The following is a 15,879-nucleotide window of genomic DNA, read 5'->3' on the forward strand; positions in this document are numbered from 1 at the left end:
ACAATTATCATAGCTGGCTTATGTACTTAAATGTGTCCCTGTTTTAAAATAATAGAATGAAAACAGTATGACCCCCACCATAGGCACTTCAAAATAAATCCAATAAAACTCAGTTTGGAAAAGATACAAGTTGCAACCTTCAGGATACTCTAATCAACCCAAAATTAAATCATGGTTTCCCCACTTTGGGAAAAATGAGCATTAAATACTTTGTAACTAGCCCAGAGAAGATTATTTTGGACTTCAACACAAACTGCATTTTTTTTATAGCAACCATGTGTGGGATTCATATTGTTGTTGTAACAAGGACATCAACAGTGCCACTCTCAAACCTCTGATATACTGATTTAACATGTCAAACTTTGAAATTTACTCTAACGGAACAGATGCTTCTTGTCTTTTGTACCATTTCAAAATGAAATCTGAAAAAATTTTAGAAATTCAGGGCATATCATTCTCAAACATGCGCTGTGAAAAATCCTGATTTACATGCACTCACACAATACAAGCATTCAGCACGTGTGCAGATCATCATGAATATGCTTCAGTATTAAAAAATGCCTAGTTTCCTCTGAAATTCACCAACATAAGTGTTTTCAGTCACACACTGTAATCTAATACGATGACGGTGAGATTACATCATCAATTTTTAAGATCATCTTGACCACCTGTGTTGCAAGTAAAATCTGTTGTTTCTTGCCAATTAGAGTCTCAAATACATTTTGCTCCACCATGTCATTTGTACCAATATCATTACAATCTATTCCCAAGTAAGGGTTATTTTCCTGCAGGCAAATAATCATTCACAGAATCAGACAACACAGCCCTTCATTTGCATCAATCTTTCCACATAAATTAATTATGATAACAGACAGATTCCCAAATACAATTGTTGCATTTATATAGCTCCAAACCATTAATTGCACCTCTATAGCCATATGAATCAAATCACAAGGAAATATAGCCATTACCTTGATTTGTTGAGCTTTAACTGCTGTCAAAGTATCAATGGGTTGCAGTCCACTATTTTCTGCAAGAGCCATTGGTACAGCATCAAGGGCATCTGCAAATGCCCGAACTGCATACTGCATTGGACAATAGGACATTAATATTACTCTATTCAATATTCAAACAGTCAAAAGCATGCTAACTGATAAAAATTATAAGTTCTTGCACTAAAAAGATAAAAATTACAAGTGCTTGCACTAAAAAGCAAGACACCAATACAACATGGTGTCGGACTATATTTTAGGTTCGAAGCTACCAAGCTCAACAGTTAAGATCAATACAAAACAAATATAATAATCATACTTGTTCAACTCCCGGAATCTTATCAGCAGCAGCTTCTACAGCAAGGGAGCATGAAATTTCAGCTGATCCACCGCCATACACAATTGAGTTGTTCCGAATCAAGTTGCGAGCAACACATAGTGCATCATGAAGACTTCGCTTTGTCTCCTCAATCATCATCTTGTTTCCTGAAACCATAAAAATGAGACATTAATTCCAGACACCCTAAATCATAAAAGATACTAGATCAAATTACATATTTTAAAACTCCTAGTTTATTTACAAAATGCTTTTTAAAGTATCAGAGCAATAGAGAACATAGAAGAACAGATTAACAAATCTTAATCCCGGGAAAGAAAGAATGGATATCATCTCTTGATGAACATCAGACAGTACTTATTATGTGTTGCATACATGTTCCGTCATCCTTTTGGTGTTTTATGGCATCTAATAAAGAAGCATATAATTATCAAAGCAGAAATTTCAATTGAATGATAACTTTGGAGGTGTAAAAATTATTGATTGAATGATTCTGAATGGTAAAGCAGTTGGCTGCCTCCAAAAATAAGAGCATCCAGTACACTTTGACTGAAGGAATTGGAAGGCATCATCAATGATCTCATTAGCAATAGAGACTATACGGATGATGTCCAGTCCATTTAATCTGCCAGATGGATGATCATAGAAATACAAATGCATTAAAGGTGCAGACTAAAGTTGCAGAAAAAAAAAATTTAAAATACAAAATATATTTAAACTTTAAACTTTAGTCTGCACCTTAATTTTATTGCAAAACAAAGGTTACAGCAAGGACGAGGAACTTTTCTGTGAATGTAAAGGGGCAAAAGCTCATGAAATGATTTACTAGAATTGCACTTACCCAACCCAAATTTGTTTCTGCTCACTAGAAGATATTAGACATGTGCACAGACAAGATAGTAGAGGATCTAAATGACAGTATAACTTGGTTGGCACATGTATCAGAGTTGTCAATACTTGTCATTCATGTTATTTACTTTTAGTAGCAGAGAGGAACTGAACTAATTACATTCTGATTTATTTAGCCACGCATAAAATGGCAGAATTATCTAACATCTGTTGACTGTTGCCATACAGAGAGGAACTGAACTAATTACATTCTGATTTATTTAGCCAAGCACAAAATGGCAGAATTATCTAACATTTGTTGACTGTTTGCTTACTTTCTTGTATGACAAGTAATAATCTAGTATTTATTGACTTTTTGGCATTTTGCTTATTTTCTGGTATGACAAGTACTCCTCAGGAGGCACAACAGATTAGAATATAAATAGTGACGATTCTGCCATGGAACGTACTTTTCAAAACTTGATATTTAGAGGATTCGTTAGACACAGGTAGGTTCTTTGGCATCGGTATCATCCCACAGTAACTGCAAGGCCAGGACACAATAAATACAAACTGGATAGTATCACGGTATCGCCACTCCAACGCCTACTCACTAGGTTGCTGAATCATCCAGTTTAACTGTCAATTCCAGGCAACGTATGAGAATCAGATACTTCTTCAAATTCCTATGGAATGTTAGTGATTAATTATTTATATTGTATCTATTTATTTTCAATTCATTTTGTTATATATTTTAATAGTAAAATTGTATAATATATAATTGTTTTAATTTATAGTTTTATATTTATTATTTTCTGTTGTAATATCAATTTATTAAATTGTATATGAGAAAATTAATATTATAAGCTATCACAAGGTTCGCCAAATTTTTGGCTTTAAGTTTGGAATTCGGCATAGTTTTAAAAAATTAATCACATTGGTTGAAGTTCATTTAGAATTCGTCAGCTAAAATGGTAAGAGTGGCTAGGGCAGAACAAATATAACGCTGATCTGAACATGCGATACACCAGGGGTTGGCAACATTGAAGTTTGGGCAAAATGAATTTTTGGTAGTTTGAACTTTGAAGACATGATAACAGGGAGGTGTGAATGTTCCTGACTGCACAGGAATGAAGCCAGCCTTTTGCATTTCCAAGATGCAAAACAATCTAACAAATGAAAAACACTTTTTTTGAAATTTAAACCAAATACATTTATAATGGCAATATTCAAAAATCATAGATTTCACTTCACTAGCCATGTGTCGTTTAAATTAAACAAAATTTAGTCCTTATTATTTGCTTTTTAACATTTAATAAATTGATATATTTTTATTTTATGTTTTAAAAAAACTAGTGTTTTTTTTGTTGTTATGTTTTTGTAATAGAATTCCATTAGTTATTTTGTTTTATAGTAATTAAAAAATATTAGTTATTGTCAAGGTTGCATGTATACACAAGTACCCACACCCCTAGGATGTTTACCCACGTACCCAAGTACTGGGCTCTCAATGGAGAGCATCATAGCTAAGGACCTTGATTAAGATCTCTGATTTTTGTTTCGGTTTTTTGTTTGTATATCAGCTTGTTGTTTATCAAGTTTAATTCAATGTAATGAGTTTGAGACTTTGATAAAATACAGATTAACAGTAAACTTCAACACTGCTAAAATCAGAAGTTTATCATTTGCAATATGTTATTGTTATAAGATTTATGATCTTCTTGATTATGTTTAAAGTCTGCCTTCTTTGTTATGCATCTAGACATTTGGCATATATTACTTTTACAAACATATTGCAAATCTGAAACAGAAAACAATACATTACATCTGCATACTTTATCACTGTTCTTGTTTTGGAACCAGGAAAACCATTGTCATGACTCATATTTTCAGATTTTCTGTCAATAAAATTGATGTGCCCAAGTACCCCCGTCCGCTATTTCGAAAAATAGCTGAACTCATACCCGTACCCCAAGTACCCATGCAACCTTGGTTATTGTTTTATGTTTCATAATGAATTCTAGTGAGTATTTTGTTTTATTTTATATCCATATCGATTTCAATATTTACTTACAAAAGGTAAACTATTTTGATAATTCGTAGATATATTGCTTATTTTTCATTAGATAAATTTATATAGTCAAGTTCAATGTCGATTTTTTTATCTTTCCAAACTTCATCCAAAATTTATAGTTGCTGAACTCGAACTCAAATTTGAATATTGTGACTTGTACACTTTTTCCTTTTTCCTGTATTTAGGCTGCAAATATGTAATATATTTATGATTTTAATATATGTTTTTGCACAGGCATATCTGAACGTACCCAACTCCTTAAGAAGAAATAGTCATGATGTACCCCATCCATGTACATGTACATGTACCTGTATCTGTCCCCAATTTGGCAGCTTAGCCTACTCATGTTACATAGATGGTATGGAGAAGTGCACTATCCAAATCACACTGCACAGCATGAATTATACTTTCTACATATGATGTCAGTTTAAGTAGTGACCAAGGGTTCAGGTTTGCAAGTCTGCCTAAGATAATTTTCTCATGCTTGGTACAACTGCTTTTGCCCATACCAATAATATTTGTGTGGCAGCAGCAGCAAGGAGTTCAAGTTTACTGGCAGGGCAAAAAAATCCCAGGTTTGTTAGAGCTGGGTTTGGCCATATATAACGTCCTGTTCTAGAATTCCTTATTTTTGCTTAATAAAATAAATATCCCATTGCCACAATTAATTATAAATATTATTTTATCCCTTGTAATATAATTTTGATATGCATTTCTCTTCTAGTACTATTCTTTAATGTTCATAATACCTGGGATGGCCCTCGACTCTTTAGTTAATATTTATTCTTTGTTTGAAGGATATAACTGCTCAGTTAATTGCTTTATTTGAATTTCTAACTATGGATCGGATGTCTGTTTAAGACTTGCTGGTGTTGAAGGGTATTTTGTTTAGTTATGAATGAGTTCAGAATGACTGAAAGTGGGTGTGGTCATAACATTGTGTGATGCAACAAGAAAAATGAAGACACAGGTGATCGTGATATAGATAATAATTATTCCATATCAAATTTTAATTAAACAAGAAAAACAATCACTAATCTTCAGGAGCATCCATGTCATTGAATGGTTCATTTGAACCACAGTGACAAATCCTCTAAAGAAACCATCACAAGCCATGCAGCAGAATCATCCACATCAGCACATTCTTCATCACCCCCTATGTGCATTCAACTTGCATATGTTATGGGAAACATACTGGAACACACATAGACCAACTCCTGTTACAGCCAACAAGTTGTGCTTAACTAAGTGGACAAAGGAAAGTGCAGTCCAGTTCCACTCAGTTAAAAACTTGCAACTTGTAGAAATTGAGAACAAAGGCAATTCAAATTTTGGACTTATAAAATTACAATATAATAATAGGTGACAAATAAAAGTAAAAATGGTAGTTGTGATAAAACACTGGTTGAAATTGTCTTGTAAGCTATGCCTTAGTCATGCTGGAACAACCATGTGTAGGCATCTTGCAAATACTTGTCTATAAGTGCACCGAGGCAGTGATTTCTTGAAATTATACATATTAACTGACCTCCAAAATGTATAATGATTAACTTACCTGTTATAATCATTGATCAAATTCACTCTAGATCAACCTCACTCTACTAAATGATACAGCTAAACCAATGATTAATGAACATTGAATTATTCATGTTAATATACATCTCACCCTTTAAAATTACTCATTGACTTCAACCTAGATCCACCTAACTCTAATGATACATGACCATTCAATCATTTAAGGTAACGTAAATCTCTACTAATTGACACTTCATATCTTTTACCACATGTCCAAATGCACAGTTCTTTGCAAACAAGAATGATTTGCAGCATTATGTCCCTAAACTGATAATCTAGAAGTTTTAGAATGTACACAACTGAGAACAATATATTATTTTATCTGCATACTGCATGCACATGATGCCTAGCCTCTAACCCCACTGAACAAACAATCAATAGAAGCTTTTTGTAGTCCGGGAATGGCATGAAAGAAACAGCATCCTTGTACAGCTATATTACAAATTAAGCACCCAATGGACAAAAAAGGTTTCCCTGATTGCATTCACCTGTTTAAAATTTGTAAAACAGTTGTCCTTTTCTTTGATAGAATATTTTGAATATCAAAGGAAAACAATTAATAACAATCCAGAAGAACCTACCGCCACGAATAAAAACAGTAACAGCTTTTGAATTTGCACAGTGTTCTATGTATAGCATTCGATCCTTTGTTGTTCCAAATGCTTTCTCTCTCACAAGTCCAGCCTAAACAGAAATAATTACCCAAAAAAAGCCTGCATTAGGAATTGAACAGAAAGGAACTAATTTGAACCATTCAGCTCATATTATAGCCGAAGCAGATACACCAGAACATTACATTATTAGACTAAACAGCAAAACTACAAGTGTCACAATTTCAATGCAACCTTAATAGGCAACAGTACCTTCCCTAACTTATCTGATGTCAACTCCTGAAACCTTGGAACTATTCGTCCACCTGTAAAAGTGCAAGAAAAAATTGTCTTTCAAAGAGCATAAATAAGACACAAACCCAGCATCTACATTCCTGATTTAAATATGGCTATACAAAATAATGCATTCGGCATTATATGTTTGAGGAAAAAACAATATCCACACATTCATAGTCAGACCTGTTGCAATTGCAATCAACTCCAGTTCCACTCCACCAACCCATCGCACAGCTGGCAAGCCCCGGTGCATCAGCAAATGATTTGCCTCATCGTCAAAACCCCATTGACAGATTACAAGAGTTGCCCCTACATCCTGCAATAAATTGCATACATATAAGTAAGCTTTTATCAACATATACTCAAAAACATCTTAAATCTTAGTTGCATTCAAATTTACTGTACTTTTACAAAACATGCTAGCACATATTCTGCATCCACAAAATATGTAAGAATCTATTCCTTTAAAGCCCATGATAAGCAATTGAGTACCAATAATAGACCATAACCTTGTCATTATCTTATCATAACCATAAGTGTAATCCACAACTGCTGATGTAACAGAAAGTTGGCCAAAAAATGATGCAACTGCCAGAGAAAAAAATGTTACTGAAGCATACATAAAATAAATATATCCAGATTGGACATCTCTGATGCTGTCAACAATTGATATGTGACTACATTATCAATTTGTTGTAAACACATCTACATAGCATCTGATGATTTCTCAATCTCTCTAAATAATAGATGTATCAAATTCAATAATAAGGTAGGGAGGATGAAGATTAAACCTTCAAATTAATGAATTGGGAGACTAAAATAGTGAATGATTTAAAAAGACTAAATCAAGGAAAGCATCAAGAAGCACAGTGTTGGAAGCAAATTTTAGCAGTGTTGGAAAACATCAAGAAGCACAGTGTTGGAGATAAATGAGAGCAACCAAATTTAATTTGTGATAAGTTAAAAATATTATGACAAGCACACTGGTAAAGGTTGGAAGATTAAAGATCGTAGTTTTCCACATAGATTGCAAACTCTCTGAGTACTCTCCACATAGCTAAGTACTCTGTTTTGTTTTGCTGGGTGAGTTTTCACAAGTTCAACTCTCGAATTTTTATAGGCACAAAAATTGTGGGTAGAAATGTTAACAAAGGTAAAACACTGGTTAAAATGTATTTTTTACATGTCGCTTTTGCTATTAAACCATGTGTTTTCTCTCCGAAATGTCAATTTTCAAATACATTTTGTAATTGAAATTTACACAATAAATATGTTTCTTAAGGAGGTTTTAATTTTTAGTGCTTTCTTATTTGCCAAGTTGAAAATTTTGGGCTTCCAGAGTACTCTCCAAGTCCAAGTCTGCAAATTATGGTTTTCCACAATTCATAGTACTATATAATGCTGTTTCTGGAATAGATTGTGTTTTTTTTCACATCAATGCTTCAGAAACACACTGTGATAGTGTGTTCCAAAATGTTGATGCAATAAAGAATACACAAATTGATTCCAGAAACAGTATTATACCAAGGTTGGAATAATCCAACACTGGATCAAAAGTTCTAGGTCTGTTTGAAATAAAAATGCATTAAACATAAAAACCAAAGTGAAATTACCAAGCTAATGAAATAATTTAGGGAAAAGTATAAAAGAGTTCTTCAACCATATCACCATATTGAGAAATTTCAAATCACAGACTCAAGGGCTCAACCATTACACTGTGTCATTGTCAACTTACTATCATCAGTACAACCAAGAAAATGAATTTAAAATTAGGATTAAAGTGTCATTTACCTCACAATGTTATGCATATTTTATGTGTATCCAATACTCTTGTAAGGTCTACCTAGATGCCTATGATACATCCAAGCAAATAAGCATAATATATGCTGACATATACATTTGTGAAGGAGGTGAAACACAGAATACATTGTTATGGTTCATTTTTAAATCAAATAAGGCACTTCATCATTCCTAAGAGCTAGAGGAAGATGGAGAGAATTTTATTCTGAGAGATTGAGTGAATGACTTAGGACTCCAAAATGGAGAGCTAGACTTGAGAATGTGAGCTTTCAAAGATGCATTTGCACTTACAATTTATATTTCAATTTTGAGACTCATTGATTGAGCCCATGTGACACCCATGTGAAGATATTAATGTGTTTATTGTTCTTGAGAAATTATTAAATTAACTCAAATGTGGGTGGGCAATATTTTCATGTAGCATGGTTTTGGAATCCATTCATTGGATGAAATTATTTGTGGTGTTTTCATATATTATTGACAATTGCTTATGAGTACAGGGTTGCCGCTAAAGTTTTTACAAAGCACAAAGTGTTGGTGTGTTGACATAGTCTCATGTACATCAAAAATTTATACATACTTGTCCTCTTTCTCCAATTGAGTTTTCTTCTGTAAGGATTTCTCCAAGTAAATCAAGTCTATATGATTTCTTGATTCTATTGTTACTGTTGATTTATGCATCTAGTTATTCCTTCATGGTAAAAAAAGAACATATTTCAAATTTGCAGTATCATGGATGGATTACCAAGACTATTGATGATTTTATTGCAGAAGCATGAACAGATTACCAAGTCAGACAAGAATTCCAAATACTTTCAACCAAATAAGCAGAAAACATCAATAAAACAACAATTAATTGCCAAAAATATATGATTAATCACAAAAAATGCAAAGATTAATTGCTAAAAAAACAAAATTAATGGGCTTTCCGCAACTAATTGTCAAAATTGCTTTTTAAAACAAAATCAGTGAATTGTGGTCAACATTCATTGACTTATTTTTTTCATTTCCATGCATTAAAATTGCCTTTGAATCATATTAAAAACATATTTCAACTCTACTTTCATTTTTATTTTCTCTGAAGTGTATTTTTCATAAAGAATTGTCAGAAGAGACATCTCATTGATATCAGCTGGCAGTCCCAGCTCACAAAGTGACAAAACTGTGGTCGAAGTGAACTCCGAAAGACTACTCGACTATAGATAATGATATCATCAAAATTGGAATAGCATGGTTCATACACTGGTAAATTATAAAGAAAACTTAACACTAAAGTACCAATAGGAAAGATTCTGAAGTAAGATGACAGATCTTTATTACCTTACACCTCTGAACCATATCATCGAAGTATTGTCTTTCCTGTCCCCGTAAAGCTTCAAACTTCTCAACTGTATCAATGTCAACCTTATGCTTTGTCTTTGGCTTTGGTGGCTCAAAAGGACATGTCAAGATAGCTATCTTTGCATCTTCAATTTTTTTAGGCATTTGTGGATGACTCATATCTTTGTCAATGACAATGCCTTCAACCAGCTCTGTATCCTCCAGCCTTCCACCAACTTTTCCTTCAACTTTAATCAAATCCAAGTTAACATCTTTCCTTTCCAAATCTGCAACAGCAAGAACTGCTTTGACAGCAATCTCTGCTAACATCCGTTTGCATCTGTTAACACTGCATCAAAGAAAAAACAACTTCAATTCCAAAAAATTGACGCTCAGAAGAAGCAGTTGTTAACATAGTTGCAGGTAGGATAGAACTTATTCGTTGTGAAATTAGCATACAAAATGATAAGACATCAGTATCTCCAAATCTCAAAACAAGTATATTAAAAATCAGAATCACATCCAACATATGGTTATAGTTTCTCCAGACCTTATAAAAAGCAAATTTGCAAACAACATGTATGCAATTAAAATATTTACAATTAATTTTGCACCATCTTTTTCCTTCATATAGCACTTCGCTAAGCTATTGCACACTGCTAGGGAAAACAGGAAATAGGGTATTCTTCTTAAAAAAGTGTATTACTCAATTATTGGCAGAGCTAGATTGATGTTTCTAGTCTTACATATTAAATGTATCACTGTACAGGCTGTGTATCTAATAAGTTCACCATGTATGTTCATCTGTACAAAATGCTATTAATTATTTGAAACTGATGTTGAAAAAGGTGGATCATTGTCTTGTTATCTTCAAGATTTCATTTATCTCGCTTAATTAGATGAGTCTGAAAAGGCCTAAGATGGAAAATGCAGAAAGGAGCAGTTAGAGTCAAGAAGATGAAATTGAAGAGTCAACAAAAGCCCAATACAGTTCAACCAGATGTTAATAGGGGCAACTGGAATCCTTCAACAACCGGTGACCAGTAAATGAGTTACATTATGATTGTAAAGAGTTAATATTTGAGCAAACTGAAAATATCACTACCCTTTGACTAGTATCACTTTCACAACCTAAACGGACAAAGGGTAAGTGTAGCACCCAAAATGCAAAAAGACAAGTTCCAAGAGGCCCATATTTATACAATTCAAACAAACTTACATCTTTGAAGAAAGTGTGGTCATGCATGTCTGCACAAGAGGTTCCACATTGTTCAAACTAAACTCAAACTTTTGAGCAATATGATCTAAATGTTCCACTGCAATCTTTGAGGCCATTTCATAACCCTCAGCAATTCTTATGGGATGAATTCCCCGTTCTAGAAGTTGCTCTGCCTGCTCCAATAGTGCACCTGCCGTGACAACCACACCAGTTGTTCCATCACCAATTTCATAGTCCTGACTCCGAGATAATTCTACCATCAGTTTGCCAATTTGATTCTCTACATCCATCTGCTCCAAAATTGTTGCACCATCATTTGCTGTTGTACAGGCATACGCATCAGTTATAATATATATAGAGCAGCAAGAGCATTGTCACACATACATCAAAGAAGCACCACCTTAAAATACATCTTAATACGGTTTAAAGCCAGCTAAATGTTCCATAATAACAAATAATTAATAGTGAAAAAATGTGTCGAAACAAGGACAATCACAGAAGAAAGAAAAAGATGTTGCACCCTGCTATTCATTTGCCCTTTAATTCAATATCAACAAAAAAACCAATGATAATAATTGAAAACTTGTTTAACATGTCAAGACAAAAAAATTATAAGCATTTCTTCATACATGTGGCAACTAACCACAGCTTTGTACAGTTACATGCTGCTGTGAATAGAATATTTTAATGCAACCGAACAGATGAACCTCTGAATTTTTGTATTTATGTTGGAGTAATACCATCATTAAATGCAACAGAAAAATCATGATGGTTCCACCAGAATTAGCGTGAATGATATGGCTTATGACTATGTCAACACGAAAAAAATCTAACATTTCTTCATACATGTGGCAAGTCAAGACAGCTTTGTACAGTTACATGCTGCAGTGAATAGAATATTTTAATGTGACCAAAGAGATGAACCTATGAATTTTTGTGTTTATGTTGGAGTAATACCCTCATTGAATGCAACAGAAAAATCATAGAATTAGCGTGAAGAATATGGTTTATAACTTTCTAACTACAATATCTTGAACTAAAGAAGAAGCACCAGGTGCTTAAGCCTTAAACCCAAGATATTTCAAATCAAATTATTGACAAATAAAGGTCCTTAGCTCTGGCACATGAACGTGGCACTAGAAATATTCAAAGTGTATCAACTGGGACCAGGAAATAGAAGGACCACGGGCAACTGAAAAAACCCACCTTGGGCCTTCAACCATGTCCACACTGCACACTACCACTGTCCGCAAGCGTGCAAATGAACAATTAGTCAATGCACACTAAATTTCTTCTAAAGTTGAAAGAAAGAGCCGAGCAAAAGTGTATAAACAATAAAAACGTCCCTCATCACCAAAGGCCTTATGCATCCAGGCTATGAAATAATCATTCATCTAAGGCTAAGAGTAATGAGAGGAAAGGACTGGTTTGGCATCCAATATTACATATATTATTATATACATAAAAGCTCCATAACTAATGCCCTTGTGGTCCATTGGCCAACACTTGACCCAATAAGTAGAAATCATCCAAACCCCAAAATGTGATATTTTAAATGCCCTACGTCCTTTAATTCCTAATAGGCTAATAGAGATTTTTATCTACTGTCCAGACTCTCTCAGTGATCTCTACCTTGACGTGTCATTGAACAGGAAACTGCTCTTGAGGTGTACAATTGTAGAAGACTACATTCACTGCTACAAAAAAAGTTAAATGCATCAGCATTAGCAAGTTATGCAATAATTAAGCTTCAACCAAAAAGGAAGAGCCAAATTCCCTCTTTTGGAGGGAAAATCAATCAACATAACCAATGTTCAATCCATACATGCATAGTATTCTTGTATTTTGTTCAATGGTCAATGGTTTCATAATTAGATGGTATGCACTCTTGCAATGATCAGTCAACTAAAATTCAACTGAGTTTACATTACACAAATTTAGAGACAGGTGATTAAACAGTTCACACCAGGACAGAGTAGGGGACAGTTCAAGGCAAGTTTTGGCGGAGGAAAAAATGCTTTGGACTACAAATTTAGGCAAGAGATTCAACTAGTTGAAGCACAATAGTACAAATCCTACAGTGCAGAGGGTTTCCTGCAACCTAAGCACCAATGCACCATATATTCATCTCAAACAAGAACCAGTATAAAAGCATGGGCGGTAGCAAATAAATGAAGGGGACCAACTAGTGAAAAATAGAAAAATTGGAAAGAGAGTCAACTGAGATCAGTTAAACAAATTATAGTTAAAAATATAGGGAGCACTCAGTTTTGAAGAGGTGCAAGTCTTGGAAGGGGATTGGGCTTTATGAAAAGATAAGCCTCTCCCTCCAACTCTATGCATATATAAAGAAAAAAAAGCCATTTAGGAAGTGCTTCAAGAAAGTAACAGAATTAGCATAGGTGCTCATGAAGAGCAGAAAAATGCATAATATCAATGATCAGGCCATAGATCAGATCCGAGATTACTGCTTCTTGCACAAAATAGCAGTTTTGTTCAACTATGTATGCATGGGATAGATGCTGAGTGCATGTACGAAGAAGGTATTCTCTAATATATAATTTCTTATGCATTTGATAAAATTAATGTTGTGAAATGCATATTCTAAATCATCAATCTAAACATAACCAGGCAAACAATCATAGAGTAGAGAAGAAAATGCAAGAAAGAGGGAGAAATTATGAGATCACAAATGTGCCTGCCACTTGAAGTCAAAAGAAGTAGTGTTCACTTGGACTTGATAGGTATATTTCCAGGCACCCTATTGCAATGTCCCTTCCAACCTCTAAGATTGTTGATTGTTGGAGAAACCAAAAGTCATAAAAGGGGTCAATAAAAAGACATGAATAGGCAGGGCAGATACAAGCACCCCACTAGGCAAACCACCACATGCTGGATATTCAATGTGGCTGCCACTTAGTGACAGGTGCCTCCTCTTGGGATGAGTGTGAAGATTGCTTCAGGCTAAACTATCATCCTCCCTCATTTGAACCCTATTGCTGATTAAAGCTCATAGGTGTGTTTGTTAGCGCTGATACCTATCTATCTATCTATTTAAATATATATAGTTGGAGGGCTTAAATCCTGATTTGTCTTCTTAAAAGGCATTTTACTTGGCAAAGTTGTCTCTCTGACTATCTTGTATTATATATATATATATATGGAGGACCTAAATCATGATTTATCTTATTGAAAGACATTTTAATTGACAGAGTTATCTCTCTGACTATCTTGAAATTCTTATTTAAACGGAATTTATGACTTAAGGCAATCCTAAAAAGTGGACATTGCATTTAAAACGAAAGCAAGTAGCAATGTTCCCTTAGAACAAAAACCCAGTAGCTGAATTCACTTATAAAAACTAAAACAAAAACTTGAATTAAAATCCAATCTGTCTCTGTGATCTGTGTCATTTTTGCATTGCTTTTCAACCACAAGCTACCGATTCGGCATCACATTTCAGACTTATTATTTGACATTTCATGTAACATTTCTCTATCAAAGATTTCAAGGTTTGGCTTACTGCTGAAGAGCTCTAATTCAAGCCCACATATGGTTAAGCTTGCACGATTTACCCTATTTTGGAAGATTTTATTTTCATCATGTTGTATTTTGTTCTAGTGAAACCTGCACATTTTATCTACTTGTGGGTTTTTTTTCTCACATTTATTAAGTAATTGCAAGTTTTTGCTTATGTACTTTTACATAATGTTCCATATTCAAGTGAAGCTTGCGTATTTTGCTCTATTATATAGGAATTTACTCTAGCTTGCAGGGTTTTGCCTATATCAAATATTTTTTCCTAATTGATGATCAAAAGAGGGCTTTTAAAGCTTTATAAAAACAGTTTCAAGAAATTTAAGTAAAATAGGATTAAAGTATTACAGATGGTGACTTCGCCATCGGGACTGGTAAGCATCTTATCCATGCCCTTAGGACCTAGGGAGGTGCGAATGATCCTCGCAACAGCCCTCGCGGCCGCAATGTTAGCCTTCTGCGCATCGAGCCCCTTCACTCGACTCTTCTGCTCCTGCTCCCTTAATATTATAAATGGTCTCCCAAATTCGTCAAATGCCAACGCCATATCTGAAAATGCAAACACTTAAACCCTTGCTTCACCGAGATGTATTCTAAATACAGCAAAATGAAGAAAAAATCTCTGCAAAAATGAGAGCGGACTTCAAGATAAAACAAAACATACCTACCTTGGCGTTGATATTAAAGAGTTTTCAAGAATGCGATTTAAACTGTAGACGCCAAAAGACGAACCCTAAATGTCTCTGCGCAGAGAGACTCCTTTATAGCTTTCTCTGATCCCGCTTGCTTCCGAGTACGGTCTAGAAACGGGGTTTCTAAGGGCTTTTAAAAATAAATATTTAAATGCTTCTTTTCTTTTTTCTTATGTGATACTTTTCTATTTTTTTCATTCCTGTAAATAAAATTAATAATAATATAAAGGATTTTAGGAAAATAAATTTAAGATTGGGCAATTAGTTTGCCTAATAATACTGAGAATAAAATTTTAATGTAAAATTGATATCAAACTAATTTTTATTAGAAGTGAGATGTTTTTCTTATTGTAAGTTTTTAATATTAATATTTATCATGGTTATAGAAATACTACTTAATATAATATATTATAATTTAAATTGTGTATGAGAAATATGTTTTTTTTGTTATTTTGGGTCTCATTATCTTGACTTAATCTATCTTACTACAAAAAGGTGGGTCAAGAAGAGGTGAGTTGGGTCAAGACTAATCCTTTTGGAATGTTTACTTTTACTCTGTAGACTATATCAATAATGACAAGAAAGAGATGCCTTGATATGTTTATTTATTTGCAATTT

At 33.8% G+C, this 15,879-nt stretch overlaps 1 protein-coding gene across 2 annotated transcripts; it reads right to left on the reverse strand.

Annotated features, from left to right (window-relative positions):
• Nucleotides 1-368: 368 nt before the first annotated feature.
• On the reverse strand, nucleotides 369-15,304 carry LOC149553256 (T-complex protein 1 subunit epsilon). Of its 2 annotated transcripts, none has more exons than XM_089788722.1 (10): nucleotides 15,238-15,304; nucleotides 14,918-15,118; nucleotides 11,033-11,351; nucleotides 9,814-10,162; nucleotides 6,877-7,009; nucleotides 6,670-6,722; nucleotides 6,388-6,490; nucleotides 1,312-1,478; nucleotides 972-1,085; nucleotides 369-785 (listed from the first exon to the last, which is right to left on the reverse strand). In XM_089788722.1, exons 2-10 carry the CDS (start codon nucleotides 15,114-15,116, stop codon nucleotides 615-617), a joined length of 1,608 nt encoding a protein of 535 aa, XP_089644848.1. In that variant the 5' UTR covers nucleotides 15,117-15,118; nucleotides 15,238-15,304; the 3' UTR covers nucleotides 369-614. The 2 variants fall into 2 exon arrangements, with proteins under 2 accessions (XP_089644848.1, XP_089644849.1); XM_089788723.1 differs by having other exon boundaries at nucleotides 15,234-15,304.
• Between the last annotated feature and the right edge of the window lie 575 nt (nucleotides 15,305-15,879).

The sequence above is a fragment of the Cupressus sempervirens genome, chromosome 6 (genome assembly GCF_028749045.1).
Source record: "Cupressus sempervirens isolate cs-2001-9-10 chromosome 6, ASM2874904v1, whole genome shotgun sequence".
Lineage (NCBI taxonomy): Eukaryota > Viridiplantae > Streptophyta > Pinopsida > Cupressales > Cupressaceae > Cupressus > Cupressus sempervirens.

Excerpts from the sequence above, each read along its gene's own strand:
- LOC149553256 (XM_089788722.1), bottom strand. The coding sequence starts at position 15,116 with ATGGCGTTGGCATTTGACGAATTTGGGAGACCATTTATAATATTAAGG. Across the intron at positions 11,352-14,917 it reads CGATGGCGAAGTCACCATCT|CAAATGATGGTGCAACAATT; the intron begins GTAATACTTTAA and ends CCTGTACAACAG. Across the intron at positions 7,010-9,813 it reads ATATGGTTCAGAGGTGTAAG|GATGTAGGGGCAACTCTTGT; the intron begins GTAATAAAGATC and ends AATTTATTGCAG.